Source organism: Xylaria bambusicola (assembly GCF_022495145.1).
Source record: "Xylaria bambusicola strain CBS 139988 unplaced genomic scaffold F5B22scaffold_44, whole genome shotgun sequence".
In the NCBI taxonomy this organism is placed as follows: Eukaryota; Fungi; Ascomycota; class Sordariomycetes; order Xylariales; family Xylariaceae; genus Xylaria; species Xylaria bambusicola.
This window is the reverse complement of record NW_025953597.1, coordinates 247,245-274,003: the sequence shown is the minus strand read 5'-3', so window position 1 is coordinate 274,003 and position 26,759 is coordinate 247,245. Positions and strand designations below refer to the sequence as shown.

Here is a 26,759-nt window from a genome sequence, read left to right as displayed (position 1 = left end):
TGGTGACCTGGAAAAAAGTAGGCAGTTCGGCGCAATCGCCATATTTAAGCTACCACTGACGTCGTATTTCTCTGCCCTAATGATTACAAAGGTGCTCGGCAACTTCGAGGATGGCGACAAACGGTACCGCCAACGGTGCGTCATCGCGCCCTCCGACAGGAATCAAAGTGGTCGTTGTGGGTGCTGGTATGATCCATGAGATTCAATGAGCATCACCAGTCTATGTGCACGCTGACGTGTATCTCCTATTGTAGGATTTGGTGGTCTAGGTGCTGCGATAGAATGCCATCGCCAAGGCCACGATGTCGAGATTTACGAAGCATTCCCAGAGTTAAAACAACTGGGAGACATCATTTCGTTCGGGCCAAATGCTGGGCGTATCTTTTATCGGTGGTCGAATGGCGACGTCGTTCGTCGTATGCGACCACTAAGCGTACGTAGTGTTTCGTCTTTCCCCCCTTTCGGCCATCTCTTGTCTTGTTCAGTTCGACCGATTGAGGCGAAAAATTCTCTAAACCCGGGCTAAACAGATCGATTTGACTACGTACGGCTTCAATATTCACAAGTATGACACCGGCGAGATTGTCATCAACCAGAAAACACCAGCCTATTCCGAAGAAGCACCAAATTTCAATGGACATAGGGGTGAATTGCATGAAGTGGTATTCAACTATGCAAGAGACGATCTCAGCATACCAAGTGAGTGCTAATGGGCTTCTAAATTTTTAGAGCAAGCGGAGACGACTAATTTAGCATGACGAAGTTCATTTGGGAAACAAAATCTCTACGTATTTTGAGGACGAGGATAAATCAGGAATTGTGCTCGAAAGCGGCGAAAGGGTATAGTAGCCAACACCTCAGCAATTTTCAACAAGCAATCATTGACTTTGGCTAAAGGTATCAGCCGATGTGGTTATCGCAGCAGACGGTGTTCGATCTAAAGCTCGAAAATCCGTACTGGGATATGAAGACAAACCTAAGAGTAGCGGATATGCCGTGTGGAGAGCCTGGTATGCCTTCTCGCCCTTTAATCATTCTGACCTCGAGCTGAATATTGAGTTCCAAAGGTTTCCGAACAAGGACATGATCGCAGACCCTCTGACCGCTCAATTCTGTGAGAATGGTGATACATTCAATGGCTGGATCGGCCCTGACATGCATTTCCGTGAGTCGTGGAAGACCCCACCCATCTCAATTCCTAGAGTATTGTTGAAAACATATACTCAATCTTGACGATACAGTCTTCAGCACCATTAAAGATGGTACCGATTGCTGTTGGGTCTTAACCCATCCTGACGAACACAACATTGATGAGTCATGGAGCTTCCCTGGTAAGCTCTCTGAAGTCAAAGAGGCGATCAAAGACTGGGATCCAATGTGCAATCGAATCGTGTCCAAAACACCAGAAGAGATGTTGGTCGACTGGAAACTAGTGTATCGAGACCCTATGCCTACATGGGTAAGTCCTAAGGCAAGAATCCTCCTATTGGGAGACTCAGCGCATCCCTTCCTGCCTACCAGCGCACAGGGAGCGACACAAGCACTCGAAGATGGCGGCAAGTGAATTTCATTCTATTGCATCAAGTGCGAAAGCTTTTCGTCGAATCCGCCTCGCACTGAGGGCTCTCAGGTGCAAATTGACAAGCACCCAATATTCGAAGAAGCTAACTCGAGAACGTAGTCTGCATCGCCGTCTGTCTTCGAAAGGGCGGGAAGCAAAACGTGCCAACATCTGTGCGTGCCCACGAGAAGATCCGGTATGAACGTGTTCGTGAGACGCAGAAGACAGGGGAGTCGACCCGAGACATGTGGCACAAGACAGACTGGGACAAGGTCAAGGAAAATCCCGAGATTATCCAATTTCCCCGACTGGACTGGATCTTCGAGTTTGACACCGAGAAGAACGCCGAAGAGACGTACGACAAGGTTGTAGAAAGTTTATCTGCAGCAGAGATCCCGTGTCAATAGATTCATTAAAGAGAGGCAGATCTTACATGTAGCAATTATAGGCTTAGGTTGAACTTGAATGCACAGAACTTAGAAGAGCACTATAAGTAACTCGAAGCGGCTTTACTCAGAGGCATTGATATTGGGGAATTCCAATATGGTGTGCACTGATATATCTATATTGATTCTAGGGCGCTACTGTGATAGCTCTCTTTTGGCTAAGTTGATGGAGCTGGTGACAGAAACCACCTTATTAAATTGGAATCTCGGCTAGTACCTAGTTTAGGCTGTCACAAAGTTGTGAGTTCTTAGGGGCGAGATACGAGGCATGTACTTCGCGGCCATAAGGGGTTCCCATGACAATGGCTTGAGCCGTCGAGGACTAGGCGCAGATAGCAGGAATATGCACTTGTGCTTGGGCAAAATAATCAAATTTTTAAAGTTAACGGATAAAGCCAATGGACTACCAATCTTCTCTTATTATCCAATCGCGCTGTACATGACATATACAACTGCCAGCTTGAAGCACCCTGTACCAGCAATGAGTCGAGAATGGTATGATAGATATTATCAAGGATGTAGAAGATCAGATTTTTGATGTTGAAACATTAGCGACCACCTTCGGCTCACTTCCATCCTCCTGGCTTGACTGAGATTCTACATGATCGACTTGAGGCTTTTCATCGTCGACGCGACGCGTGCATTGATATTTTCGAAACTTACGAGCAGGAACACCAGCCTCAAACTGTCAAATAACGTTAGCATATCTATGCACATAGATCTCGAATGATGATCATCTTACCATTTCGTCGATCTGTTCAAGGGTACGACCTTTGACCTCAGGCAGATACAACCAGACCCAGGCTCCGGCTACAGCACAGCTGCCCGTCCAGATATAACCGTACTTCGGACCCCAATTCAGCTGTGTAGGGTTGATGAAATACGGCGCAGTAAATGTAGTCAGCCAAGCACCGAAGAATCCGATCGCCGTGGCCAGGCCGAAAGTGTGGCTGCGCAACCTTTGAGATGCAAGCTCGCCGCCCGAGAGCCATGCGTAGGTGGATATCAAGGCATTATAAGCTACGATGTAGATGACGCTAAGGCCGACGATGACCTTGCCTGTTTTCTCCGTTCCGGGCTCAATGGTGTACACAATAGCCATGATCAGTTGCGAAAGTCCGCAGACGATGAAGCCCGAGGTCATCATGACGCGTCGACGGCCGTACTTCGTGATGACCAAGGCGTTAAACAATAGTGCCGCAACGCCAGTCCCGGTTAGTATGCATGAGTTCTCGAACGCGTTGCCCACATTGGCCATCTCGAAGAAGTATGTGCCATACGCTTTCCAACTAGTCAGGCCAACAACAACGTAGACAGCATGCAGGGATGAAACTTACAGATCACTACAACCCCAGGGAGTTAGCTATTGACGCGATTCAATGAAACATGGGAAATTCTTACCGAACATAGCCCCGGAGGCAGCCTGAGTAGTCAAGCCAAAGACGGACAAGAATGTACGACGTCGATCGATTGGATTCTGAAACAAGGTGCGGTATCCTATGCTGGACTGCAATCGTGCTTCTGCTGCTAGTGTTGTCGCCATCTCTTCCAGCTCGTCCATAACGGACCATCCTGCCGGTCTCAACCGCCGAAGTGCGCGCTCTGCCTCATCCATCCTCCCTTCTGTGGCATGAATTAGTATCTCGTCTCGGTAGAATGTGGCGTAATGCGGTATTATTCAAAATAATATTGACTCACTGTGAACAACTGAGTTAGCATCAAGCTTCAGAGATTTACCAATCTCATATGAGTCGGGGAGTTGAATCAAAGGAGTGTCAATAACTTGCTAGATACGTACCTCGTTGCTAGCCATCTCGGGCTTTCGGGTATGAAGAATAGACCAACCGTCAAGATTAATGGGATGACGTGGACGATGCCTAACGGGATTATATATGCGTTCCTGCTATTAATTTTTGAAGCGAAGTTGTCGATTACTGTGCCAATGAGAGACCCTACATATCTTGCGGTCAGTAAAAGGAATAGGACGAAGAATTTGTGTTTGTTTCTACTTACCCACCGCCACCCAGTACGTGAATATAGAAATGCCAAATCCTCTATATCGACCAGGTGAACATTCCTAATAACAAGGTTAGATCCCGTTCCATTATGCCGGTACGTGTTCTTGTAAATACCTGAATATAGAGCTGTAATTCACATGCTTGAGTCAGTAATTGCTAGATAGAGGAGGATTCAATGTGATTTACCTGCGCATGCGTCATAAGAAGACCGTTCGACAGCCCGATGATGAGTCGTCCAGCGTACAGGCCCCCAATCTGCGTCGTAGCCTGCATGAGTGCCGTAGAAACGAAAACACCGACGCATGCGATCCAAAGTGACATCTTACGACCGAAGTACTTGGCTGTGAACCCGGCAGTAGACGATGAGATGAAAGCGCCGAGGACCATTAGAGAGGAAATGAGTTGCTGTCGTTCGGCGTTGATGTTCCAACCGAGAGGCGTTGACGGGGCTCTCTCCCCAAAGATCTACCGGGTGTATAAGTCAACGCTCATACTGTAAGCTTGTCGTCCACTACTCACCTGAAGGAAGCCAATCATCGCCTGCAGGCCGCCGATAATTCCAAAATCGAGGCCATATTGAAAGGAGCTCAACGAGACAAGAGTGATGATGAGCAGAGCCTTCCAATGCTCCCTCATACCCAATTCATGATCCTTCAATCTATTTTCCGCCATGATAAATGCCCAAGGGCTAGCGTGATATATCGCAAGATGAAGTAATCAGTCTGTAGTATTCAGCAGCGCTCATCAACATTCCCTCATGCAACAAAAATCACGATCCCTCAGCAAGATCAAATACCTTTTTAAACTCTTATATAAAGACAACGTCTCGTCTAAACAGAGCTCACAAGTCCCCCAAAAAAACTCAAGTGCGAGTCCAAACGCATTATATCTCTGGATGCACAATACTATAAAAACGCTTTTCCACATCGGCATATGAGAAACAGTCCCCAGCAGAAACGAGGGTACCATCAAGCCCCTCAGAACCAAAACTGCCGAAAACACAGCATAAGCCATGTGAATGAAACCCTGATCAAATCCGAAGATCCCCCACAGGAGACAGGTGCGCCAAGTATTCCCCTACTGGTACCCCGACGGAGCTCGCATCCCCTTCCCCTCATGGGTTTTTTCTCTAAGTAGGTAGACGATCCGTTTTGCCCAGTTTTGAGTGACCATCTCCTCATTTGACCGGCTAATGATGATAGTACCCTTTGGGGCAGCCCAGCCCAATGAAATCCCCCGAATGAAGACAGGGGGACAGGTATTGCCAGGGAGCCAAGATTCTAGGTTATTATATACCGTAGCGAATTTGGTGTTGGCAGAAGCGTGTAATACCATGGGTAAGTATTCACGGAGCGTGTTTATAGCACTGTCGCTGTGCCATGAGATATACTAAATGTAGAACGAGCGCATCTGCTGCCGCGGTAACATCGGGCTCAACCTTATTATTTCCTATCTTGTATAATGAAAGAATACCTGCCCGCGACTTGTTCCTCGTGATGAGCTTTCACTTAAGAAGAGATAATTGTATGGTAGTTGGGTACACTTAGTATGAAGATACGGAATTAGGTAGGTACGGAATATGCATACAAATGAAATATCGAAGCATTGGTGATGCTATGAGCTAGATGCTTATAATGAAAACAAACAAATGAAAAGATGCTAGAATGGTCTAATCCTTGGACGTTACTTGGCCTCATGCGAAGTGCTGCGAATCCTCCCCACACGGAACCTGATGTTACGACCACTGTCGGCCTCTTTCCCTACAAGCACTAATTACTTCTCTTCTTCCTTCTTGAAATTCTGAATGAAGCGACGCCAAGCCGATATTCGCTCCCCTCCACTCTTTGACGAGGGCGCATTAGTTGACACCTCGGTTCTAGGCCAGGTTGAGATCGAAGCTCTGCTTCCCTGTGCTGACCGCGTCTGAAATTTGGTCTGGCCCCTTTTGAGGAGATCCTCCAAGGGAACGGTACCGTCAGGCATGGCAGTACCAGCTTCAGCTTCAACGTCTGGATCGCCTGCATTCGCCTGCTTGCGAGCGCGGTAAATCTGGGTACCCATTGTGGCCCATGAGAGGAGCAGGAGAGAGACGAAAACGATCATGCTTACCACGATGGCGGTATGCCCTGACCCAGAGAGGATGTCGGTATCCCGGCTCTGCATCATGGTTGATACAACGTGGTGTGAATATCTCTAAATGTCTGGGTTTTCTTGAAGGTCATGAATAGGTGGATGGTTGTCTCCTGGACAAAATTGCGAGGAAATGGGTGCTCTGGATCGAAAGAGACAACATGATGATTTTATACATGGGAATATACCGGTACATGGGAATGAGAGCGCGTTGAGCGTCGTCTTTCATCCATAGATGGATTGTTCTTGAACAAGGCTTTCTAATTCTAGAAAAGATTTGATGGCTACCAATTCAAAGGAACCCATTGTCAACAAGAGAGTTTATCAAGGCTTCATTGTGATGAGTTCTTTTGACATGAGCCGAGGCAAGCGAGGGCAAGCTACAAAGTGACATGTACCCCAGTGCCCGCTTTACCCCGGATCGGCCTAGGACGAACCCTGAATCTGCCTGAATTAGGCATCTCACTCACCTAAGCTATGGAAGCTAGCGAGGCGGTGAAAGAAAAAATTGAGGGACTCTGCACTGAACACAGAGGTGTTGAGTCTCTCACTTTTTTCTTGCACCGCCTCGGCTAGGTACTGCTAGGTAACTACCTACTTAGGTATCTACAGGGAGGGACATAGGTATCTACAAGTACCCATGGCGGGGTGTATGCACATGCAGCGACGTCACGTCATACCCCCCAACTGTCCCCCTCGCGCAGAGCTCACCCAAAGATTCTCGTCAACACACGAGGACCTGATCTGATCCCGTTAAGTAGGTTTCTAGTAAGTCAGCTAGTTTATTATTTATCAATCAAAAGTTGACCAAAGCTCGTGAACTCTTTCCAGAGATGTCACAGCTGATGCAAGGGACTCGCAATGTTCAGCAAACATGTCTGTCGTTGTTTCCGCGGGGAACACACTCCAGGTAGCCCCTTATGCATCGTGCGCCGCAGCCTTCCACATGGTTGTCTTCGTCGCGTTTGCTGTTTCTGAAGTTGTCCGTCTGTCTTCTCTTCGGTGTTTTCTCCGTTGTCTTGTTCGTTTTGATATCTACCATTCATCGCCCAAATCCCAAAATTATACTACAATACCACTACGACGTACTTACATCAAAGTTAGGTAGACAGCTACAACACATTCAATTATCCCCATCCGCCACCCGGTGTTTCGTGTCGCACGCCGCGCCCAGCATGGCTACCATCCCCGCCGCCGAGATCCCAACACTCCGACTTCTCTACAAGTTGCAGAGACTCGACCCCTCGTCTAATGTCATGAGCGGTGCTACGTCTGCCTACAACAATAAGATCGCCACCATCAGAGGCGACATCACCAAACTAGCCGTTGACGCCATCGTCAATGCTGCAAATAGGTCCTTGCTCGGCGGCGGTGGTGTCGACGGTGCCATCCATAGAGCTGCCGGTTCCCAACTGCTAGCCGAGTGCCGCACTCTCGGCGGCTGTGCCACCGGCAGTTCCAAGATCACCAACGCCTACAACCTCCCCTGCAAGAAGGTCATCCACACCGTCGGACCCGTCTATAGCGAACACCATGCCGAAAGATGTGCCGCCGCCCTCCAAGGCTGCTACCGATCGTCTCTACAGCTCGCTGCGCAGCACGGGCTGAAGACTATCGCCTTTAGCTGCATCAGCACAGGTGTCTATGGCTACCCGTCCCGCGACGCCGCGACTATCGCTTGCTCGACTGCCAAGGATTTCCTCTCTGGTGAACATGGCAGCAAGATCGACAAGATCATATTCGTGACCTTTGAAGGGAAGGACGTTGCTAGTTATGATCGCCTTCTGCCGTGCGTCTACCCCTCACCCCCTCATCTCTCTTTTCTCTCATATAGTCGTGTTCTTGCTTGCCATCAATATTGCCTCCCTAGGTACTAATACAATTCTTATGCTTCAGTCGATTCTTCCCGCCGGAAAGCGAGGCCACCGACGAGACACAGAGCTTGGAAGCCGAAGCTACTGCGAGCCAGCTACCCAGCGTGCCCAGTACTGAACCTTCAGATAGTGAGCATGTTCAGAAGAAGCAGAAGCAGGAAGATACCACCTGAAAAGTCTACCGGCCCTCTCAAGGAAAATGGACCGTTTGACAAAGGCACATGTACCATGAACCCTGAGATACCAATGGCGTGTCAGGGATTCGTGCTGTATTCTTAGTTTCCCCATACCGCAAATATTATTTGTGACGTAAGAGGTATTCCCGCTAGTAAGCTGATAAGACACCGACTTGATCTTTGAGCTCATTTACAGTGTTACTTTCAATTCACAATGAGACTATCACGAGTGACTGGTCATGATTATCACACATACTGGCTTGTCGTCAACCATGTATTTGTGTTTGACTCCCATCGCGAACTATTCAATTTGCGCGGCAATCTTATCAATCCTTAGTCCCGCGAATAAAAATTGGAATCGCTCTGACTTGCTTTTCAGAAGAACTTACGGTAACGTATCTCTGTATAGAACTCAGAGATCAGAGGGGCTAACAATCTTTTGTCATACACTTAAAATAGTAAATACTATGTAATTTCCGCACACGTGAGGAGGTAGTGCTGCTCCTCCTAAGCTTCCATTCCGTATGAATCAATGGCAAAGACACATAGAACAGGGCAAGAGTCCTACCGAAGCCGCATTTCCCACCTTTAAAGTAAAGATCAAGACTAGCTGCACGAAATAAGTAGCTCAAAAGTTCAAGAAGCAATCTCATCAATCATTAGATATACGCGTACACCTGCATATATATGTGTATATAGGTATATAAATATATACACCGCCAATATCCGCATCCCTAAACCTAGCCACATATTCCATAATTATCTACCCTGACTTCCCAAACATCTCTTGGACGGTATCATACCCATAAACCAAGGGCAACTGCCAGTAAACATCAGCATCAGGCTTCGCCGCTCTCCACGCATTCTCCACAGCCTGCACCAGATCTTGACTCAGCGGTCCTTTACCAAGCGCATCCAGATTAAACTTCAACTGATCCAGACTCGAAAATCCAATGACGACCCCATCTCCAAACTCTTTCTTAAGCTTAGAATGGTGTTTAATCCACCTCATAGCAACTTCAAGCGGGTGAACCCCTTCTTTCTCAGCGGCCGTCCTAATAATCCCCGCGCCCTCAATAATACCTTCCCGTAAATACCGTCCGCGCGTAAGATGGCTCATCGGTCCCCCGGCCGCATACCGGCCCTCCTTGATCTTCGCATCAACGCTCGTGATCGTGCCTGAGAGGAACCCTCCTCCCGTGGGCGAGTACGCGTCGATGGCGATGCCGTACCGACGACACGCTGGTATGAGTTCGTCTTCGATGTTGCGGAACAGACAGTTATACAGCGCCTGGTAGATCGTCGGCCGCACGAAGTTCCGGTGGGCGCATATCGTTGCTATCTCGGCGACTTCGAAGGCCGTGTAGTTGCTTAGGCCGAGACGTTTGAATTTGCCAGCTTTGTGGAGCTTGTCGGTTGCTTCGAGGGTGGTGGCGAAGGGGATGGAACGGTCCTGTTCATAACACATACAAATTTGAGCGGCATGATCGAGTATGCTTATGTATTGCTAGTTTTTGTGTATTAAGTGTGTTGATAGGTTTCGAGATCCGAAGACTCTAAGTACCTAATTAAAGCGGGCAGTGAAGAGAGGGTGGGAGAGAGAGGTTGAATAAACCGAATGTCAGTGTGCGAGAAAGAAGACTTACTGGAGCATGTAGATAGAATATCTATCGTAGAAAACAGTCAGCAGGTGCACATCACGTTCACAACCCCATGATTCGCAGAACTATATAACACAAGTCCCGAAGATACATACATCAACACAATCCGTCCCCAGCTCAGCCAGCGACGTCTCGAGAGTGGCAGCCAGAGCATCAGGGGAATGGAGCCCAGGCGTGATAGGATACGACTTAGTAGCCACGGAGAGGCCTCTCTCCTTCCATCCCGCCTCTCGCGTAAAAGCCTCCTGCTTGCCCCCTAGATACAAGCGCGCCGTATCGATCTCGCTGTTCCCGCGTTCCTGGAAGATGTCGAGCGCGGCATTCAGATTGTCGAGGCCCGTGAGACGCGCGCCCGGACATCCCTCTGGCCCGAGGATCATCAAGCCTAGAACTACGCGAAGATCATTTGATTCGGACATCTCTTTCTCCTATTTGCTGAGATAATGAGAAGATATGTAAGTGCAGGCTTGGTAAGAAAAAGCGCATGTATGTGTTATTCCTGCGTGAAGTGGAGGAGGGGGGTTTGGTTCAACAACCTCATAGTTACCTCACGGATGCAACCCGCGGCTAAAACGCAGGCATTTTTATTTCCTTGTCCCGCAGTCGCGGCGTCTTGGAGCGGCGCGCCTAAACTCGGCTGTATCAGAAAGCACTAGAAAGTGAGTATAACTGGATTGCCAGATAATCTGCCAGTGCGTTGCAGTCCGAGATGATTTGCCACTCTTCCCCTCACCACGATAAGTCTTGGTAGCGGATTTTCTTATCCGCATCGGTATTTGATGTCCATATTGCATCTCAATAGCTCTGAAATACAGCACAGTTTATACAAATCTGCTTGAGGATAGTCATTTTTTAATAATAGCAGCCGTAGAAGCAAGCAGTGAGGAGCTTCGGACACACCGGCCGACGAGAAAATCTCCGAATAATGAGAGGTCACACCCGGGTACCTGCATATACCTACGGGCCATAGCCATCGTATTGGAACAGGTGAACGAATTGAGAGATCCGAGATCGTAGTGTGTAACTATCATGACGACCTGAGCTTTTTGCCATGTGTTATGCTAGCTAGTGCGAGTGCTGGTGATGGGAAGATCCGACATGCGAGATGGGGTTCATGGAGGTGAGCTGCCACAAATGGACAGCCAGTGGGTGATACCACCTAGACCATCGAACAGGTCGCTTGGCGAGACTTGGCGAAAAAGCTGAATTCACTACTTTAATCATTCAGAACTTGCCACTACGAAATATCACGATGTTTTGATGTCTTCTTCAATACATTAAATAATCATCTATGTACGCTGTTGGTTCAACGTTTTGGAGGGTACTGTACTTATCTACCTAGCTCGGTCTTCACTTAAGCACAGATGCACAGATAGGTATCTGATACGCATACCTTTCTGCATGTTCTATGTAGGTTGAGCAGTCCAATGCGCCAGAAGTCTCGAAGAAACATGATCGAAGACCGACTTGACCCAAGCCATGTTGACAGCATCATCGAGTTCGCAGACCGAACGCTGATACCCATGACGTAGGACCCGTTGCCGCCGATGTTCACCATTGGCTACCTAGGCTGAGTGTCGGCTTGAAATGGGATGGTACACACCACGCTGCCATATGGCAGGGTGTGGCTATCATGCTCGTCATGTTACCTAGACCGCTCTTTTGGCCATTGATCTTAGGTACCTAAATGGAAGCATGATTACCTACCGTCATTTGAACATGTTGGCCGTAGTCTGGCCGTAGATTTCTCGGGTGGGCATTCTAGGATTTCGACCTGCTGGGGCCCCGTGCTGCCACGAGGGGTTCCGTGTTTGCCGCTTAGGGAAAGAAATGTGCAACTACTTCGTACGTGTACATGTAGGCCAACCCCTGCCATGGGAACTTTGGGACATATGACATCAGAACTGATCGGGTACTGTAGCGCATATTACTAGGTATCGGTACATACATAGATAATGAACAGGGAACAAGATAAATAGCGCATCTCTGATGAATGCGTTCAGACAGATCGATAATGATCCGAGGACAGTAGCGAGGAGTCTGGACGAAGAGGAGGTGCGGGGGAAGATATCAAATAGGGTCTGATAGGGGTATTGAGTATCCATAGGAAACAAGCAATATTCGATTACTCTGGTTGGCTGAGAGGGCTAGATTTACTGTCTGCTTTCCATCCACTTCTTTTTGATGTTCTTTTTGATGTACTTTGTACAGTCCCTCTAACTGACACAAATCGGGGATTACACATGAGCATCACCGCGTACTGACCGCGTGAAGCTCTCATCTATCATTGACAAGCATTATTACCCTAGCAGTCCCCTAGCTCTCCGCAAACAGAGTCCCCATCAGACCCCATGGAGCTCCCTGAACTAACCTGTTTAGGTAGGTAGGTCGACTTGCACTCCAGCCGACCCTAGATTCCCTCCATTTCTGCCCTCATTGGCCAACCACAGCTCCTATCTGACCAACATACCCACCATCATCACATAGCGCAGAATAGGGTATTGGGGCCCTTGGGAGGACTGGGAGGACTGGGAGGAGAAGGTTTCGACCACCTCGAAGGGAAGTAGATGCGGTGGGCGGTGGTGGATGGTGGCTGGTGGATGATGGATAGCCCATGGCCCATGGCTGCTAAACCCCGAACTCGAGCAAGGCAAGCATTTCTTTGCTACCTAGACTAAAGATGGTCACAGCTTCAGTTAACCTGCCTCTTTGTTCTTCTCCGCCCTCGCTCGCCCGAGTCCTATAAGTATTTCTCTTTAACCTACAGACACCTCCTTCTCGGCTTGGCTAGCCTCTGTCTCTCTTCCTCCCTCGACCTCGTATCTATACTTCAAGTTTATATATATACACCTACATACTTATATACAGTATATATACGAGTGGTCGATCCATCCTTTCGTGCGGAGAAGAGGACGATACAATTCAAGAGAGCCTCGAGGGCTAGTTCAATTGTGTGGTCTGGACTTTTCCTTTTCGCAAACCACCATCACTGCTCTCAAATATCATGGCTTCCACTCACGACAATGCCGACTATGGCGGCGGCTACGCGCCTGAGGATATTTACCCTCCTCATCATGGCATGTCCCCTGGCACCTACCTGTCAACGCGAATCAAAACCCTCAAGCCACCCATGAACAAGGCCCCTAACCCTATCCGCTTGCTAATGATGCTTACCCGCCACGACTGGGCCTTCTTCTCTATCGCTTTCATTGCTTGGGTAAGCTCTCTCTCTCTCTCTCTCTCTGTCTCCTTCCTCCCGGACTAATTGACTTCCTGGTTGCATCTGCGGTGGCATCATGGAATCGTGTGCTGACTGTACCATGATATTCTACAGACTTGGGATGCCTTCGACTTCTTCACTGTGTCGCTGACGGCCTCGGATTTGGCCGAGACATTTGATAAAGATGTCGCTGACATCACCTGGGGTATCACGCTCGTGCTGATGCTGCGAACGGCGGGTTCCATCATTTTCGGTATTGCGGCTGACCGATACGGTCGCAAGTGGCCATTCATCGTCAACAATCTACTTTTCATCGTGCTAGAATTGGTGAGTGAGCTTGTTCAAAGTAGCCTTGCAGGACAAGAAGTGTATTTAAAAGATCGAAATGTTGTGTCAGTCAATTTGACTAGCCAAGAAACGCTATCGGCAGTTGACATACTTGGCGATACTTGGCGCAGTCTTAGCAAAAGCTTCTACTGTATCCCTGCCACCAGCTGGGTTTATCAGCCGGGCCAATCATGCACTCATCCCCCGCCTTCCCTTCCTATATCCTTGGCATGAAGTTAAAGTATGGAAATTACTGACACGAGTTCTTGATAGGGTACTGGCTTCACTAATACATACAGCCAATTCCTGGCGACCCGAGCTCTCTTCGGTATTGCTATGGGCGGCTTGTACGGCAATGCTGCCGCCACCGCTCTGGAAGACATCCCCGACGAGGCCCGTGGATTGTTGAGTGGCATGTTACAACAGGGCTACGCTCTGGGTTACCTTCTTGCCACTGCTTTTGCTCGCGCTCTCGTGAATACAACGCCCTATGGCTGGCGACCATTCTACTGGTTCGCCGCCGGACCTCCCGCCATCTTCATTGTCTGGCGACTGTTCCTGCCTGAGACCAACACCTACATCGCCCACCAGGAACTGCGCCGCGCCAATGGAAGCATCGGCAAGACGTTTGTCGAGGAAGGCAAGGTTGCGCTCAAACGCCATTGGCTTATCCTCATCTACCTAGTCCTTCTTATGGCGGGTTTCAACTTCATGTCTCACGGCTCTCAGGATCTGTATCCCACGCTTCTGAAAAATCAATTCGGATTCAATGCCGACCAGGTAACAGTGACGCAAGTAGTTGCCAACTTGGGCGCTATCACAGGAGGTACAATTGTTGGGTTCTGCTCCCAGATCTTCGGGCGACGGTTCAGCATCATTGTCATGTGCATTCTGGGTGGCGCATTGCTCTATCCCTACGGGTTTGTGACGAATGAAAGAATCATCGCTGTTGCCTTTTTCGAGCAATTCGCTGTGCAAGGCGCATGGGGTGTCATTCCCGTTCACCTGATGGAGCTCTCGCCTGGCGCATTCCGCACGTTCGTCGTTGGTACATCTTACCAACTGGGCAATCTCGTCTCGTCTGCCAGCTCCACCATTGAGGCCACCATCGGCGAGCGTTTCCCTCTCCCGCCCCTCAAGAACGGCGTGAGTAGATACAATTATGGCATAGTAATTGCTATTTTCATGGGCGCCGTCTATGTTTACGTCATCTTACTGGTACTCTTGGGTCCCGAGCACCTGGGCCGACGCATGGACGTCGCGTATGATGCTGATGCTGCAGAAGCAACCGGCCATGATCTTTCTGAAAAGGTTGCGTACCGTGGTCATAGCGAGGATGGTGATGTAGAGAAGGCAACTGCAACCCATGCACAGTAAGAGTATTATTGCATGATGAAATTCCAAAGGATATCCCCTGTCAAGGTAACGGGTGGAATTGGGCGATGGATATATGCCATATTTTGAAAGTCGAGCTAGTGTATGTTTATCATGCAACAGGGATGCCGTGCTGTAACGTTTGAACACGGGTTCTGGATCAAAGATCAAATTGATACCATGACGAGATACACGAGTACATACTGAAAACACGCCTGACATATCTCATGCTCCAAGCATAAGTATCTTCCTCCAGCAAATTATAGCTCTCCAGCACACTTTTTCGTACTTGTCGCATCTTTTCCCCAAGTCCATTGATCGCGCCTCAATACGTGTAAGCTTCTGCGTTCTGTCCCTTCGCGTGAGTTGAATCTCAAGCCAAGAAAACCAGCAATCTTCATTCGCACCCAGAAGCAACAATCCTACTCAGAAGCAACAACACTACCTAGGCAACTTGAAGTCAACCGACCTGTAAAGCCTCAATCCATGTAGACTAGTCGGTATATATATTCGGTGCCCCTCAAATATACATATATTCAAAATGACTAAATTTCTCGACACTGATACTAGTTACCACACATTATGATTGATTCCCATCGAACGCGCCCGCCCGAAATTCTCATTGAATCTGCTTCAATCTTGCTCCGCATGACCGTAAGTACAGAAAAATGAAATAAAGTAATGAGCGCTCAAGCTGTCAGCGACACGTATCATACCCAAATATCAAACCCCTCTCATTCCTACGCCTTATCCTCTTCTTCATCCTCGGCTTTCTTGTCTTCGTCTTGACCTTTCCCCCCCTCATCGCCATCCTTCTCCTTCTCTTTTTCCTTATGATTTTCCCCGCCCCCATCACCATTTTCACCCTTCCCTTCATTCTCATCTCCACCCCGAACATCATCATCCTCATCATCATCCTCATCATCATACCACCCCGGCAACATCTCATTATCCGCCTCCCCATCCTCCACATCATCATCTTCAAACCCCCGTACAAGTCTCCTCGCAGCCTCCCGTCCAACAACAGGTAATTTCTTCACACCTTTGTCCTTCGCCTTCTGCGGGATAAGCTTCGGATCTAACAACCCCACTTGCACAAGCACACTCGCCTGGTCCCAATAGACATGCTCATGATACAGTCTTCCACCGCGCAGCGTCACAATGCTGACTATGGCGACTTCGACGCGTTTATTCGTAGGCGGGACGCCTGGTAGGATCCAGGGCATGGGCTGCGTATGTTTGAAAGACACATGCAGTTCATCGACGACGCGGTCTGCGCCTACGGTGCGCGATATCAGCGTGAGTTTCGTCGAGTCCGGGTTCGTGGACAGGAAGTATTCTGCATAAAATTGCTGTAGTTCCTGGGTGCCGATGCCGCCGGATAGGGTGGGGAAGAACGTCGCGTGAGGCGATTTGTGCGTCGTGTATGTCGACATTGTCTGTGCCAGGTCGCGGGTGAAGAATTTACCTAGAACTCTCATTACATCAGCATCCTCTCCTCTTCATATTCATACCGTTTCGCAAATAACACATACCCTCCAAATTCCTCTCGACAACCCCTTCAAGCTCAACATCCATCCTAAACGCAGTGTGCACAACATCCAGACTCCGACTCCACGCAACCTCAGCAGCAACCTTATCGTATTCATCCAGATCTCCCTCGGCGAACCCAGGCTCAGCATGATACCAATAACACGGATACGCCGTCCTGTTTCCGCCCACGTTCACACTCGCACCAGATATACCCCCTCCTCGCTCCACACTCCTCCTCACAACCTTTCTCTTCCCCTGGATCCCCACAATCTGACTATGCGCGACAACACCAATTTCATCGCCCGTGAGATGACACACGACTCTCAATCCGCCGGGGAACACCGCTCGCGGATCCGGCACACGGGTAGGATAATACGCGACGAGGACAGCGAGTTTGAACTCGGGGTTATTCGCCATATGGTGGAAGAACTCAAGACACACGCCCGCGGCTCTTCCAAAGGCGATAATACCAAAGGTCTCGCACGGGCCCAAGTTCGCGACATCCTTCAATCCCGCCAGCGTATTCCTATACGCATCTTCCTCCCTTTCTCTCCTGTCCCGACCCCCACCGCTCTCATCACCATTCCCGCGATCATCATCCTCCACCAGTCCGAAGTACCTGACCTCGAACCCTTCCTCTCGCCACGCGCGCAGCGTGCCTTCGTCGAACTCTTCGCCGTCGGACGTGATGAACAATGTCCGCGTGTTGCGCGGGAAGGACGACGATAGGAATCCTTGCTCGTTGTGGTTTGGGCCCGAGTTCTCCGACAGGATGATGGCGTTGCGGCCGCGCGTGGTGTCTTCGGTGTCGCGCGTGCGGAAGGCCGTGTTGATTAGGTTCGGGAAGTTGATTTCCATTTCGTCTTCTCCTTTCTTGGTATGTTTCTTCTTTCTGTCGCAAATTATCTCCCTTCTCGTTTGTAGTTTTGCCTGTTGCCGATTGGCGCTGTTGCTGTCGCTGTCTACGTCACCTAATCGCCTATTATCTGGCCCGCGTTGTTTTGATATGTACTGATATACAATCTTCAAATAAGTAAGCAAGAAGAAAACTAGATTGAATCTTAAGTTATTATTGAACATTCATCGCTCATTCAAATCGTCAAGGATAGCATAACAGACAAACCGGCTCCAGATGCTGGAATGACGTCAGAACCGGATGTTGGGGGTAGCGCACATCGTCGATTGCATGGGGCCGAACACCCCCACCACATATACATAAGTATACATACGGTATGTATGTAAGACAAGAAGCATCCCTGGACCTAACCTTGGCAGTTTTCTACCTATTATGGATATATTAGCATCTTGATAATGTGACCCTAGTGCATCCCGTTAGGTGAGCTTTGGTTGCATTAAAGGGGATCATCCTCTGTTGTACGTGTAAGAGACATGACTATCTAGTCCTCAAGCGAGATATCATAGTAACTGGCAGGGTACCAGGGTAGCCATCTTAAGATAGATACTATAGTAAACTATCGCCCTCTGTCTTTTGCTTGACCAGTTTTGCCAAGAGTTGCTTCAACTCTTTCACCTCGGATCGCAGCTCTCGTACTTCTAATACGGCCGCATCATCCTCAACGTTAGCCTTGCTATCGCCGACTTTCTTGGCCCAGCCCTCGCCCTCAAAATCCACCTGGTCCATCATCTGCTCCCACTCTTCAATCGTGTCTTCGTCGTCCTCGCCCCTCCTCCTATTTCGACGCACCTCTCTGGCGACCCGGACTTCATATATAGCGGCACAAACCAGCAATGGCGAGTAGATGATACTCATGACGATGTCGTTGAGTCGTTCATATTGTTTCTTGGGCATCCACCATTCAAAAGGTATGATGAGAAAAAAGATTTCAATCAAGTTGAAAGGTGCGATGAAGACATTCTCATCTGGTGCTCGGACAAATTGTAACGTCCTCTGGGCAAAGAGAGCCAAATACTCGTCATCGGAATTGTCATAGATGTCTTCGTACGCGCTATTATATAACGCAATAAGCACGTTTAAGAGAACAACCTACGCATATGAGGTTAGTTTCCCTTGCCAGATCTTATAGCATCGGTTATGAAGGGGGGTTCATTATAGCAAAATAGGCACGTACCATAACAACAAAGGTAAATAGATAATAGAGGATGATGCCAAACGGCGGACTGAACCGCTCGAACCCAGAGAAATCTGGACTCTGCATAATTGCGTTGGTCATTGCTTGGAGGATGAAAATTGTATCCTCTCCAGCCATATCATCTGCATAATCCATGCCGATAAATGCCTGTAGGAAACCAATGATAACAACAATGAGAAGAGCAAAGAAAATAATACTCTCCTTCATCATGACTTTCAAGACAACCAGCATGGCCCCGAAGAAGCGGAAGCAATCTAGATAGAGAAGAAGTCGCCCCCAAAACATGGGGGCTGTAAACGCAAGGAAGTTATAACTCAAAGAATTAAACTTTTCACGCTCTTTGATATCGTGAGGCGAGCGGGTCAGGGCTACAAAACGCAACGCCAACGAGACCATCAAAAGCGAATACAGCATGCTATTGAAAGCATTCCAGAAGCCAAGAATCTGATAGCCAGCTTTGTAGAGCTTGGTCAGCTCGTCGAAGATGAAACCCAGGGTGAAAATGTAAAGAAGTATCTCCACAAAGTCCAAATCGCCTGTGGGGTTGATGGTGTTGATCGCGCCCGTGTAAAGGGCCAGGTACACGACGGAAATGAGCAGCAGAAAGGCGTTTTGATAAATCGGGGCGCGCATGCGTTCGGGGTCTAGGTGAGACCAGAAAGATGTATTGTCACGGTCCTTATAGTCAATAAAACTGGCGGGATCGTCTTCATCCTGTACAAGCCATCCTTTCCAAAGATAGCTCACGCATTTCTGGTAGCCTGAGGAACCAATGACGCGCAAAGAATGTAGGTCGACGGCCTTCTCGACAGCATTAACGGGAGGTGTAGGCTCTCCGTCAATGATTATGGAATACCGCTTCAGCAGAACGGAATGGAGCAGATACTCCATATCCTCTTCTGTCTCGATGCTAATGCCCAGTTAGTCAACGCGTTGTCTAGTGACATATTTCTGACACCGATTTAAATGATATGACGCGTCGCTTACATTTGCTTCGCAATAACCTCACAAGCTGTGGCACGAAGCTGATGCAAGTCGGCATCCCACAGCTCGCAAAGAGCTTGATGTTGGAACCAGTGCTTGGCGACGAGAAGACAGTAGACAACGCAAGCCCTATTCTCAGTCCCGCCAGCCTCTTTTGCAGCCTCAATGACCTTGTGGGTAATGACTTTGCTGTGAGGTTGGGTAACCTGGTGCTCTTCCAGTTCGCAAGGGACACACTCTTGGACGAGATAGCGCAACCGGAGAGCAACCTTGGTGACCTCGGGAGCCGGTATGGCGGATTGGATTGAGTGGTCACGGTGCAGTGGCAGCACTTGAAGAAGGTACGAAGACACGTTAGTCTGCCTTCATTGTTTTACTTGGAGTATCATGAGATATTTCGTGGATACGACGGTGCGGGTTTGATGGAGCAGAAAAGCGATATGCAACTTACACCGTCGATGAGATTCGCGAATTGACCGATCGCGATGGCTAGGGTGCCCTGGACGATGGTCCCAGCCGAGAAATTTCCTCCAACTGAAGCCTCCCATCTCTCTGGATATGCGGTTCTCACTGTCTTGCTTCCCGGTGCTGATCTCAGCTGTCGATCTTGTTTAGAGATAGACTCAACTTTAGCAGGCGGCGTTCAAAGGACAGCCGGGATGTGAGGGAGAGGAGAGGAAGCAATTCAGAGAAGAGTCACACAGCTTCATGCAAAATATGAGACGGAAAGAATAAAATCAGCGGCAATGTGCTATTTTGCGAGATCGTCGCGTCGTGGATCGAGTTTGGACTGAGCAGTGAGTGAGTGGGTGGATTGGGGTAGCAGCTAGGTCAGGTACTGCCCGAGGAATTGGGATGTGAGATCTGCATGACGTTGTTCCGCTGCTTTGGAGAGAGAGAGAGCTCCAAACAGGTTGGGAGCTCTCTAGTGCGGGGGACCCATGCAGACATGGCACTAATCCACCACGAATCCGCCACTAATTCCCCACTAACCTACCACTAACCTACTAGCCCTCGCAGGGGTTAATTACCTAGGTAGGTCTGTTAGATAGGTCAGTGTCACAAGGCCTAGATAGCCTCATATATAGGTATATACCTATAGCAGTACTTAATTTACCAGTAATTTCGCTGCCAGCGGACCAGGAACAACAATATTCTCACTCGGATAGGCTCACAATGGCCTATTAAATCAATTGTATGTATTATCTAGGTGGCTATGTAATCCCATACACGGGAAGCGCAGCGCATAAAGCTACGTCCACTCTACTAGGATTCAGCTAGTGTACCTATGGTAAGTGTGTACAGATGGTCCAAACAAAAATGACATCGTGTTGATGAATCATGGGCCAGCAAACACTCACATCAGGTGTGCTGTGAATATCCCGTCAACGTCTTCTCAACCTGCCATTTATGCCGTGGTTGGGTCGATGCCTATGATTGATACCTCTATTTCATTTTGAAACGATGAGTCCATGGCCATCATGCTTCTGAATTCGATGATCCAGTCATGGTCCTTTTCAAAGGCCCATCCTTTGGTGGCTCTCGTCGGGTCGTCGTAGAACTATGCCCCTAGAAATCCATAGCGCTGGTAAAAGAGTTAGTAGCTGTTGTATCCTCACAGCCCAATCCACAAGGGAATGAGCACAAAAGCTGGGGGAGAAGACCGCTGCGTGGAGTAGACATACCTTTCGCCGACACCATCATCCTCCCCAAAGTCGTCGTCGTCGCCGTTGTCAAAGTATGCTTCGGCGTTGTAGTCGCCGCCGTCTTCATCCTCGGCGCTGTCGTACTCGTCATCCTCCAACTCCATCTCCTCTTCATCTTCCTCATCCGCATCACCGGCATCGCCGTCTTCGTTGTCCGCGTCCTTGCCAGCACCCTCGATCCGGGCCCTGCGCTCTTCCTCCGTCTCGTTCTCTCGGCGCTTTTGCGACCGGCCCCAACCCAGCATTTCTTCATCGTCTTCGCCATCACCATACTGCTCATCGTCGTCGTCGCCATATAATCGCCGTTTCGTGCCTCGATTCGTGATCTCCTTGGTCTGTATTCCACCACGGGCCCCACCCGTGTCTTTGCCGTCCAACGTCGCCCATAGCTCCTCTGGAAATAGATCCTTGACCCAGGGCCTAGCATCCCTCAGTTTCGGTAGTGTCCGTGTGTCGTCGACGAAGCGGTGACTGTACATGGGCACGGAGAGAAAGGGGTCGACAGTCGCACGGTTTTTTACGCCATAGCGCGCATTGATCTGGGACTGGCCGTGGCGGGGGAGGACAGGATCCTTGGCGGAAAGAAACTCGCCGTTTATATGGCGATGGGTATATAAGGGCGAATTATGATAGGCGCGGCGGAAACTGAAAAAGAAGGCGACGGCACGCTCTTCGGAAGGGGTTAGATGGGGAGCGACGGGTGGTTTGTACGACTTCTGCAGGCCAACATGTCAGTGAGTCGAATTTTGGCTTGACGTTGGATGAATGATGGGGGGATGTAGGGCGAACGTACCGGATATGTCTCCTGAGGCTGGTCATTAACAATCAAACTAGGATCATCTCCGCCGGGCATGCCTGGAGGTGCAGGCTTCCCACGACTACCACCGCGACCGCCGCCGCGGCCGCCTCTACCTCCTCGGCCGGACATCTCGGCACATTACCGCGCTCCGGATTGGTCTGTAAGAGGTTAGAGGCTAGAGGTTATCGGGCAGTCGAAATTGAGCCCGTAGCAGTCTGGGTAGTGATTGCGACGACTGTGTGGAAGTATGAACCAAAATAACCCATATATATGTGTGTGTGTGTTGCCGTGGAGGTTGACGATAATGCGAAGATGAAGATGACTCTACTCTCACTTTGCGACTCTGCGATGAGTCCCTTTTCAAAATTTCGGCGGGTTTAGCGACGGAGCGGAGGGGAGGGAATCTAGAAGGTGGGGGGGGAAGCTTATCTACCTACCTAGGCTCAGCTAGTGCGCACCTGCTACTGCCACCACTCCCACTAGACTAGGTAGGCCAGGGGACCTACCCAGCTTACAATGGTCTACCAGAACCTCTCTTTTTCAACCTCATGGTCTCTTCTACATAATCTCGCTTGATACTGAACAATCATTCATTAAATAAGCCGATACTACATCATTCTTCTTCTAACTGACGTAAATAGCTACATAGACATCTACTACTCCACGGTCAGCCGATTGGTCAACCCTATTCTCCATCCATTAATAACCTCCTCCCTCATTCCAGGTATCGTCTTCCTTCCATGGATCGCATAGCTGTTACGATGGAAACCTCGGCCACAACCCCAGTGTCGCGTGTCGATGATCTTGAGCAGCATCTTGGTCAACTAGCAACAGATCCCACCCTACCCACCGACAACAAGCTGTTCGACCATGTCGAGATCCAAATGACAGGCATGTAGCACGTCCTCCTTCTCTTTCCTCCCCCTCCTCTCCCTCCTCTCCCTCCTTCGAAAGAGTGATCAACTGCCAGTGCTGACCTTTTATATCTCTTACCAGATGCCAACACGCCACCCCTCATCCCACGGCTCCTTCCCAAGATCACACATGTACTGACTCGATATCAACGCGATCCTATTGCTCTTTGCAGCTTGGCTTCGCGGCTTCTACGCCCCCTCACTTTCCACCAGATTATGTCGTTTGCTTCCGAGGAAGCGCTTATCCAAGCACTTGCATCTCCCGCGCCACCAGCCAACCTTCTCGCCATGACTATTCTGGCTAAAGCAGCCGAGACCCCTGGTGATGCCGCTGTACTTGCTGCCATGAAGGGTGTTGTTACTAGATTTGTGACGACATGGCTGAGTGCGCCTGCTGTCGAAGTCGGAGAAAAGGGTACCGGCGTGCTTGGCGATCTCCTCGTCGTCGATTCGCCCGAGTTACCCCCCAAGGTCTTGGATGAAAACCAAGGTATCGCCATACCCGTACTCTCCAGCACCCCAGGACAAGGTTTCATGTGGAGAAGGATATTCAATGACCGTGACGTTTATGGCCTTATTCTCTCACTATGCAGTAAAGGACCGCACCATGATGTCGAAGGTGGGCTGACCCCCCAGCAGTTGTCTCTAGCCCAAGGCCGGCTACTTCGTCTGCTGCCTCGACTTTCAGCCTACAACCTTGCTACTATAGCCCGGACCAACTTTCCGGACCTCCACCAGCAGTCTATGAACTCTGAAGCTCCTGGCGGGTTGTTGTACTTTGCAGCTCTTCACATGATCGACAGGGATGATATATTGATGCACTTGAGTCTGGTTGATTTCTTTGAAAGGCTGCTAAGCATCCAACGAATCACGCCCCCCTCGACATTCAAAATGGAGACTCTACGAAAGCTTTACCGAGAAGTGGCCGCGCAGGATAAAACATTCAGCACCGTCATCCAAAGTCTGCCTGACCGCACAATACCAGAAGAGGCAGATGCGTTACGGCAATTTATACATGAGGTTACATCTGACTAAGTTGTGAAATGTGCAGAGCGAGACGGTATCCTACGGCATACGAAAATGTGTTGCTCACGCCTTCGGGACTTTTTTGGTGCGTCATCGCTCATCAGAGAACTCGTCATCAAACCACACCTCTTAGATGTACGTCCCCAACAACCTCGTCCCAGAAGCCTACAAGATCACAGCCAAACCTGTCTGATCTACTGTCATTAACGTGCTTTATTCTAATTTTGGGTCCCTGAAGCTATATCTCTAACTCTGGTTCCTATTACAATCATACAAGGCGGCCGGTCCATCCCCGATTAACTTCGACAACCTACACCTTCATACTCCACCGTTGAATCCTGTGTTTTGATGAAAGGAAGCCGGCCAGTATAAGCTTTTGCATTGGCCATGATCGTCGCCTCGACCCATTGGCCTATGGGAGGCGGATGTCGGGAGGAGTCCATCTCCGTAAGACCTGCAGCGCAAAACCTGCGCTCTTCTTCGTTCCCAGCTTCGTAAGAAAACACCAGGCATCCTGTGAAATCTACTGCCAGTGGGATCTGGCTCTGCAACCAAGGGTATGCCATCCAAGCCCGCTTACTGAATTTCCTCGCTTGTGCTTCTAAATATGGATCCCTATGGGAGCACAGAACCTGGTCCGCTTCCTGTAGGAATCGATAAGCAAGGATGCTGAATAGGGTGTGTGTAGAGAATAGCTTTGCCGTTGGGAAGTCGGCGAATTGGTAGCATTTTGGAAATAGATCCGGACGATTCTTGTTTTCGACCTCGCTGATGGCGCCTACGTCTTCTAGAGCAGCTAGTATGGTTTCATCCTGATTCCGTAGTAGGTTAGCCAATGCCGTCGCCCTCAAATGTAGCTGGGCGGCGGTCATTGTATCCGACGGATGTCGCCGAATCAAGCTAACCAATCGCGCAAGGCCTGGCCAGACCGTTGCGTCGACCCAAAGATGATACAAGTGCTTGAGAACGGGCGTGACACCGCTCGCATCTACTGCGCCATGCAGTGCTTTCATCCACTCTGGGTTATGGAAATCGCTTTCCCGGCGTTGACGAATGTCTTCTTGCAACTAGACACCCAGTTAGTAGCACGAATCGCAGAACACGCCTGCATAGCGCAATAGCGCTACTACTCACCATGTGGAAAATGCTCTCAAACGTGACATGGAGCGCCATTTCCTCCATGGGCTGTCTCGGACCGCCCCCCTTGATGACGGCAATAAGTCCGGCTGCATGGTTTTCCTGATTTGAGCCCCTTGTAAAGTCATACAAGATCTACATACTCGGGGATATCAGCCATGTGCCTGAGCAGCATCCCACGCCAGTCTTCCTACAGAGTGAGTCCACCCCACTTACCTCAGTCTTTTGCAATACGCATAGTGTAGCAAGTGTGTTGGTCAGGTGTTCGGAATTGGCATCATCGAGCGTGGCCTTGAGACTACGGAGCGCTCTATTGTACGCTCTTAGATCCAACCACAGCTCCGAAGGCAGTCCCTGACGGCTATTCTCCCAGGCGCCTAGCAGGAGCTCGACCGCATAGCTCAGTGCCGTGTGCCCGCTGCCTAGATGTCTTGGTATCAGAGGGAGAAAGGCTCCAAGAATATGCAGGTCGTAGCCAGTTCCGGGTGCGGCGCCCAGACAAGCGATCAAATGAGCTGTGACTTTATCTGGGGGGTTCCATGATAAAGGTTTCGATAGGTTTGCAGCCACCTGGCGGCCTTTGTGCGTAGATTCGTCCACGAAAAGGTGCTTTGTAGCAAGGACGACGGCGTCGGCATGGTGCCGTGATATACTGTCCACTTTGCTAGTGCACCCACTTTCTAACGGCAGACGTCTTGTATGCCTTGCATCTCCTGCATCATTTGGCACTCCACCATGGCACCCATTCACTACCAAGGTCAGCATCGTTGCATGGAAATAGGGCAAGGTCTGTCTGCTTACCGATGAACTTATGATCCGTCCTGGGACCTGAGCAGATCTTGCCAGCCCGAGTGCAAGTCCCACAATTCGGCCATTTCTCATCGCACTGATTACCAGACTTGTCAGCGACGACAACGGCAATAGGGCATCCATTGACTGTGCGTAGAGACCTGCCTTCGTCTTTCTTGATTTACAAAAACTGCACCGTTTGCTCTTGGGCACGCCGACCATGGTGATAGATAAAATAGGGGCTCGCTGGGCAAGCCTAGGACCGATGGCTTACAAGCCGCGAAGAAAATATGATCAGGTAAGCTGGTTAGCTAGGCGGCCGGGAACCATGTTCCATGATGTTGGATTAAAGTAGATGCACCTTCGCAATACGAGTTAGCCGGTGCCCTTTTAAGAAAAATCTTGGTCGTATAGGCGGTGGCGGTTGCGGCTGTGGCTTGAGCTGTACAGTAAGGACCAGAGCGTATGTATGTGAAGTAATGCGGGAGGATCAGCAGCGGTTCTTCGCGCGAAGCCTAGTTCTCTGCTTACGTATTTCCCTGCTTCTTAGCTACCGCAAGGCAACCGTCCATGCATTCATTCCTCGCGAGCCAGGGCAGTCAAGCTAGTTTTGTGGCAATAAGCATGCAGGTGTGTGGCAGTGACTTGCGAGCTTCAAGGCTTCGCCGCCAATCGATCTGGCAACCGAATCGGCCGGTCGAATTGGTCAGGACTGAGAAGTTGGTGGGGTGATGGCACAGTAGGGACGGGAGGAAGACCTTACTTTGGCTAGATGTACTTAACGGCAAGGCGAGATATCTATGTATGTCACGGTATCTCGGCATTCACATGTCCACGGCATATTATGGGCTAATTTGCGAGACTCAGTGGTATCTCCGAGCGTGTGGATCTTGAGTGTAGCATCGCGCTGCTGACATCAGACCTCCCAAACCGCCAATATATACATACATATAGACCTATGCTCACATACAAA

At 49.6% G+C, this 26,759-nt stretch overlaps 12 protein-coding genes across 12 annotated transcripts; 4 read left to right on the top strand and 8 right to left on the bottom strand.

Moving 5' to 3' along the window:
- The first annotated feature begins 58 nt into the window (after positions 1-58).
- On the top strand, positions 59-2,122 carry F5B22DRAFT_379944 (uncharacterized protein). Its single transcript, XM_047971270.1, has 8 exons — positions 59-186; positions 255-433; positions 531-699; positions 764-840; positions 898-1,010; positions 1,068-1,165; positions 1,242-1,556; positions 1,682-2,122. The coding sequence occupies exons 1-8, from the start codon at positions 111-113 to the stop codon at positions 1,966-1,968; spliced, it is 1,314 nt and encodes a 437-aa protein (XP_047827869.1). The 5' UTR covers positions 59-110; the 3' UTR covers positions 1,969-2,122.
- Positions 1,969-5,151, bottom strand: F5B22DRAFT_658812 (MFS monosaccharide transporter-like protein). The gene is made up of 10 exons (XM_047980152.1): positions 4,545-5,151; positions 4,212-4,490; positions 4,140-4,151; positions 4,021-4,084; positions 3,853-3,959; positions 3,706-3,793; positions 3,409-3,630; positions 3,345-3,350; positions 2,750-3,288; positions 1,969-2,692 (listed from the first exon to the last, which is right to left on the bottom strand). Exons 1-10 carry the CDS (start codon positions 4,695-4,697, stop codon positions 2,534-2,536), a joined length of 1,629 nt encoding a protein of 542 aa, XP_047827868.1. The 5' UTR covers positions 4,698-5,151; the 3' UTR covers positions 1,969-2,533.
- A 647-nt stretch (positions 5,152-5,798) lies between these two features.
- On the bottom strand, positions 5,799-6,191 carry F5B22DRAFT_649599 (uncharacterized protein; the record flags this gene model as incomplete). The annotated part of the gene is made up of 1 exon (XM_047979193.1): positions 5,799-6,191. One exon carries the CDS (start codon positions 6,189-6,191, stop codon positions 5,799-5,801), a length of 393 nt encoding a protein of 130 aa, XP_047827867.1.
- A 650-nt stretch (positions 6,192-6,841) lies between these two features.
- F5B22DRAFT_619157 (MACRO domain-containing protein) lies at positions 6,842-8,647 on the top strand. Its single transcript, XM_047975768.1, has 3 exons — positions 6,842-6,923; positions 7,260-7,944; positions 8,052-8,647. Exons 2-3 carry the CDS (start codon positions 7,331-7,333, stop codon positions 8,200-8,202), a joined length of 765 nt encoding a protein of 254 aa, XP_047827866.1. The 5' UTR covers positions 6,842-6,923; positions 7,260-7,330; the 3' UTR covers positions 8,203-8,647.
- A 193-nt stretch (positions 8,648-8,840) lies between these two features.
- F5B22DRAFT_619152 (NADP-dependent oxidoreductase domain-containing protein) lies at positions 8,841-9,872 on the bottom strand. The gene is made up of 2 exons (XM_047975767.1): positions 9,852-9,872; positions 8,841-9,761 (listed from the first exon to the last, which is right to left on the bottom strand). The coding sequence occupies exon 2, from the start codon at positions 9,671-9,673 to the stop codon at positions 8,969-8,971; it is 705 nt and encodes a 234-aa protein (XP_047827865.1). The 5' UTR covers positions 9,674-9,761; positions 9,852-9,872; the 3' UTR covers positions 8,841-8,968.
- On the bottom strand, positions 9,803-10,552 carry F5B22DRAFT_379720 (uncharacterized protein). Its single transcript, XM_047971268.1, has 2 exons — positions 10,403-10,552; positions 9,803-10,294 (listed from the first exon to the last, which is right to left on the bottom strand). The coding sequence occupies exon 2, from the start codon at positions 10,283-10,285 to the stop codon at positions 9,932-9,934; it is 354 nt and encodes a 117-aa protein (XP_047827864.1). The 5' UTR covers positions 10,286-10,294; positions 10,403-10,552; the 3' UTR covers positions 9,803-9,931.
- Positions 10,553-12,676: 2,124 nt separating this feature from the next.
- On the top strand, positions 12,677-15,337 carry F5B22DRAFT_379717 (sugar transporter family protein). Its single transcript, XM_047971267.1, has 3 exons — positions 12,677-13,083; positions 13,201-13,413; positions 13,687-15,337. The coding sequence occupies exons 1-3, from the start codon at positions 12,871-12,873 to the stop codon at positions 14,788-14,790; spliced, it is 1,530 nt and encodes a 509-aa protein (XP_047827863.1). The 5' UTR covers positions 12,677-12,870; the 3' UTR covers positions 14,791-15,337.
- Positions 15,338-15,527: 190 nt separating this feature from the next.
- On the bottom strand, positions 15,528-17,178 carry F5B22DRAFT_649595 (uncharacterized protein; the record flags this gene model as incomplete). The annotated part of the gene is made up of 2 exons (XM_047979192.1): positions 15,528-16,255; positions 16,323-17,178. 2 exons carry the CDS (start codon positions 17,176-17,178, stop codon positions 15,528-15,530), a joined length of 1,584 nt encoding a protein of 527 aa, XP_047827862.1.
- Positions 17,179-17,591: 413 nt separating this feature from the next.
- F5B22DRAFT_379728 (uncharacterized protein) lies at positions 17,592-20,104 on the bottom strand. The gene is made up of 4 exons (XM_047971269.1): positions 19,867-20,104; positions 19,419-19,746; positions 18,411-19,341; positions 17,592-18,325 (listed from the first exon to the last, which is right to left on the bottom strand). The coding sequence occupies exons 1-4, from the start codon at positions 19,961-19,963 to the stop codon at positions 17,783-17,785; spliced, it is 1,899 nt and encodes a 632-aa protein (XP_047827861.1). The 5' UTR covers positions 19,964-20,104; the 3' UTR covers positions 17,592-17,782.
- A 465-nt stretch (positions 20,105-20,569) lies between these two features.
- On the bottom strand, positions 20,570-22,296 carry F5B22DRAFT_619123 (uncharacterized protein). Its single transcript, XM_047975766.1, has 3 exons — positions 21,915-22,296; positions 21,101-21,837; positions 20,570-21,000 (listed from the first exon to the last, which is right to left on the bottom strand). Exons 1-3 carry the CDS (start codon positions 22,047-22,049, stop codon positions 20,985-20,987), a joined length of 888 nt encoding a protein of 295 aa, XP_047827860.1. The 5' UTR covers positions 22,050-22,296; the 3' UTR covers positions 20,570-20,984.
- A 364-nt stretch (positions 22,297-22,660) lies between these two features.
- F5B22DRAFT_658806 (uncharacterized protein) lies at positions 22,661-24,126 on the top strand (the record flags this gene model as incomplete). The annotated part of the gene is made up of 2 exons (XM_047980151.1): positions 22,661-22,815; positions 22,891-24,126. 2 exons carry the CDS (start codon positions 22,661-22,663, stop codon positions 23,867-23,869), a joined length of 1,134 nt encoding a protein of 377 aa, XP_047827859.1. The 3' UTR covers positions 23,870-24,126.
- On the bottom strand, positions 24,013-26,406 carry F5B22DRAFT_379645 (uncharacterized protein). The gene is made up of 6 exons (XM_047971266.1): positions 26,318-26,406; positions 25,952-26,147; positions 25,799-25,883; positions 25,214-25,746; positions 24,995-25,132; positions 24,013-24,927 (listed from the first exon to the last, which is right to left on the bottom strand). The coding sequence occupies exons 2-6, from the start codon at positions 26,006-26,008 to the stop codon at positions 24,157-24,159; spliced, it is 1,584 nt and encodes a 527-aa protein (XP_047827858.1). The 5' UTR covers positions 26,009-26,147; positions 26,318-26,406; the 3' UTR covers positions 24,013-24,156.
- Between the last annotated feature and the right edge of the window lie 353 nt (positions 26,407-26,759).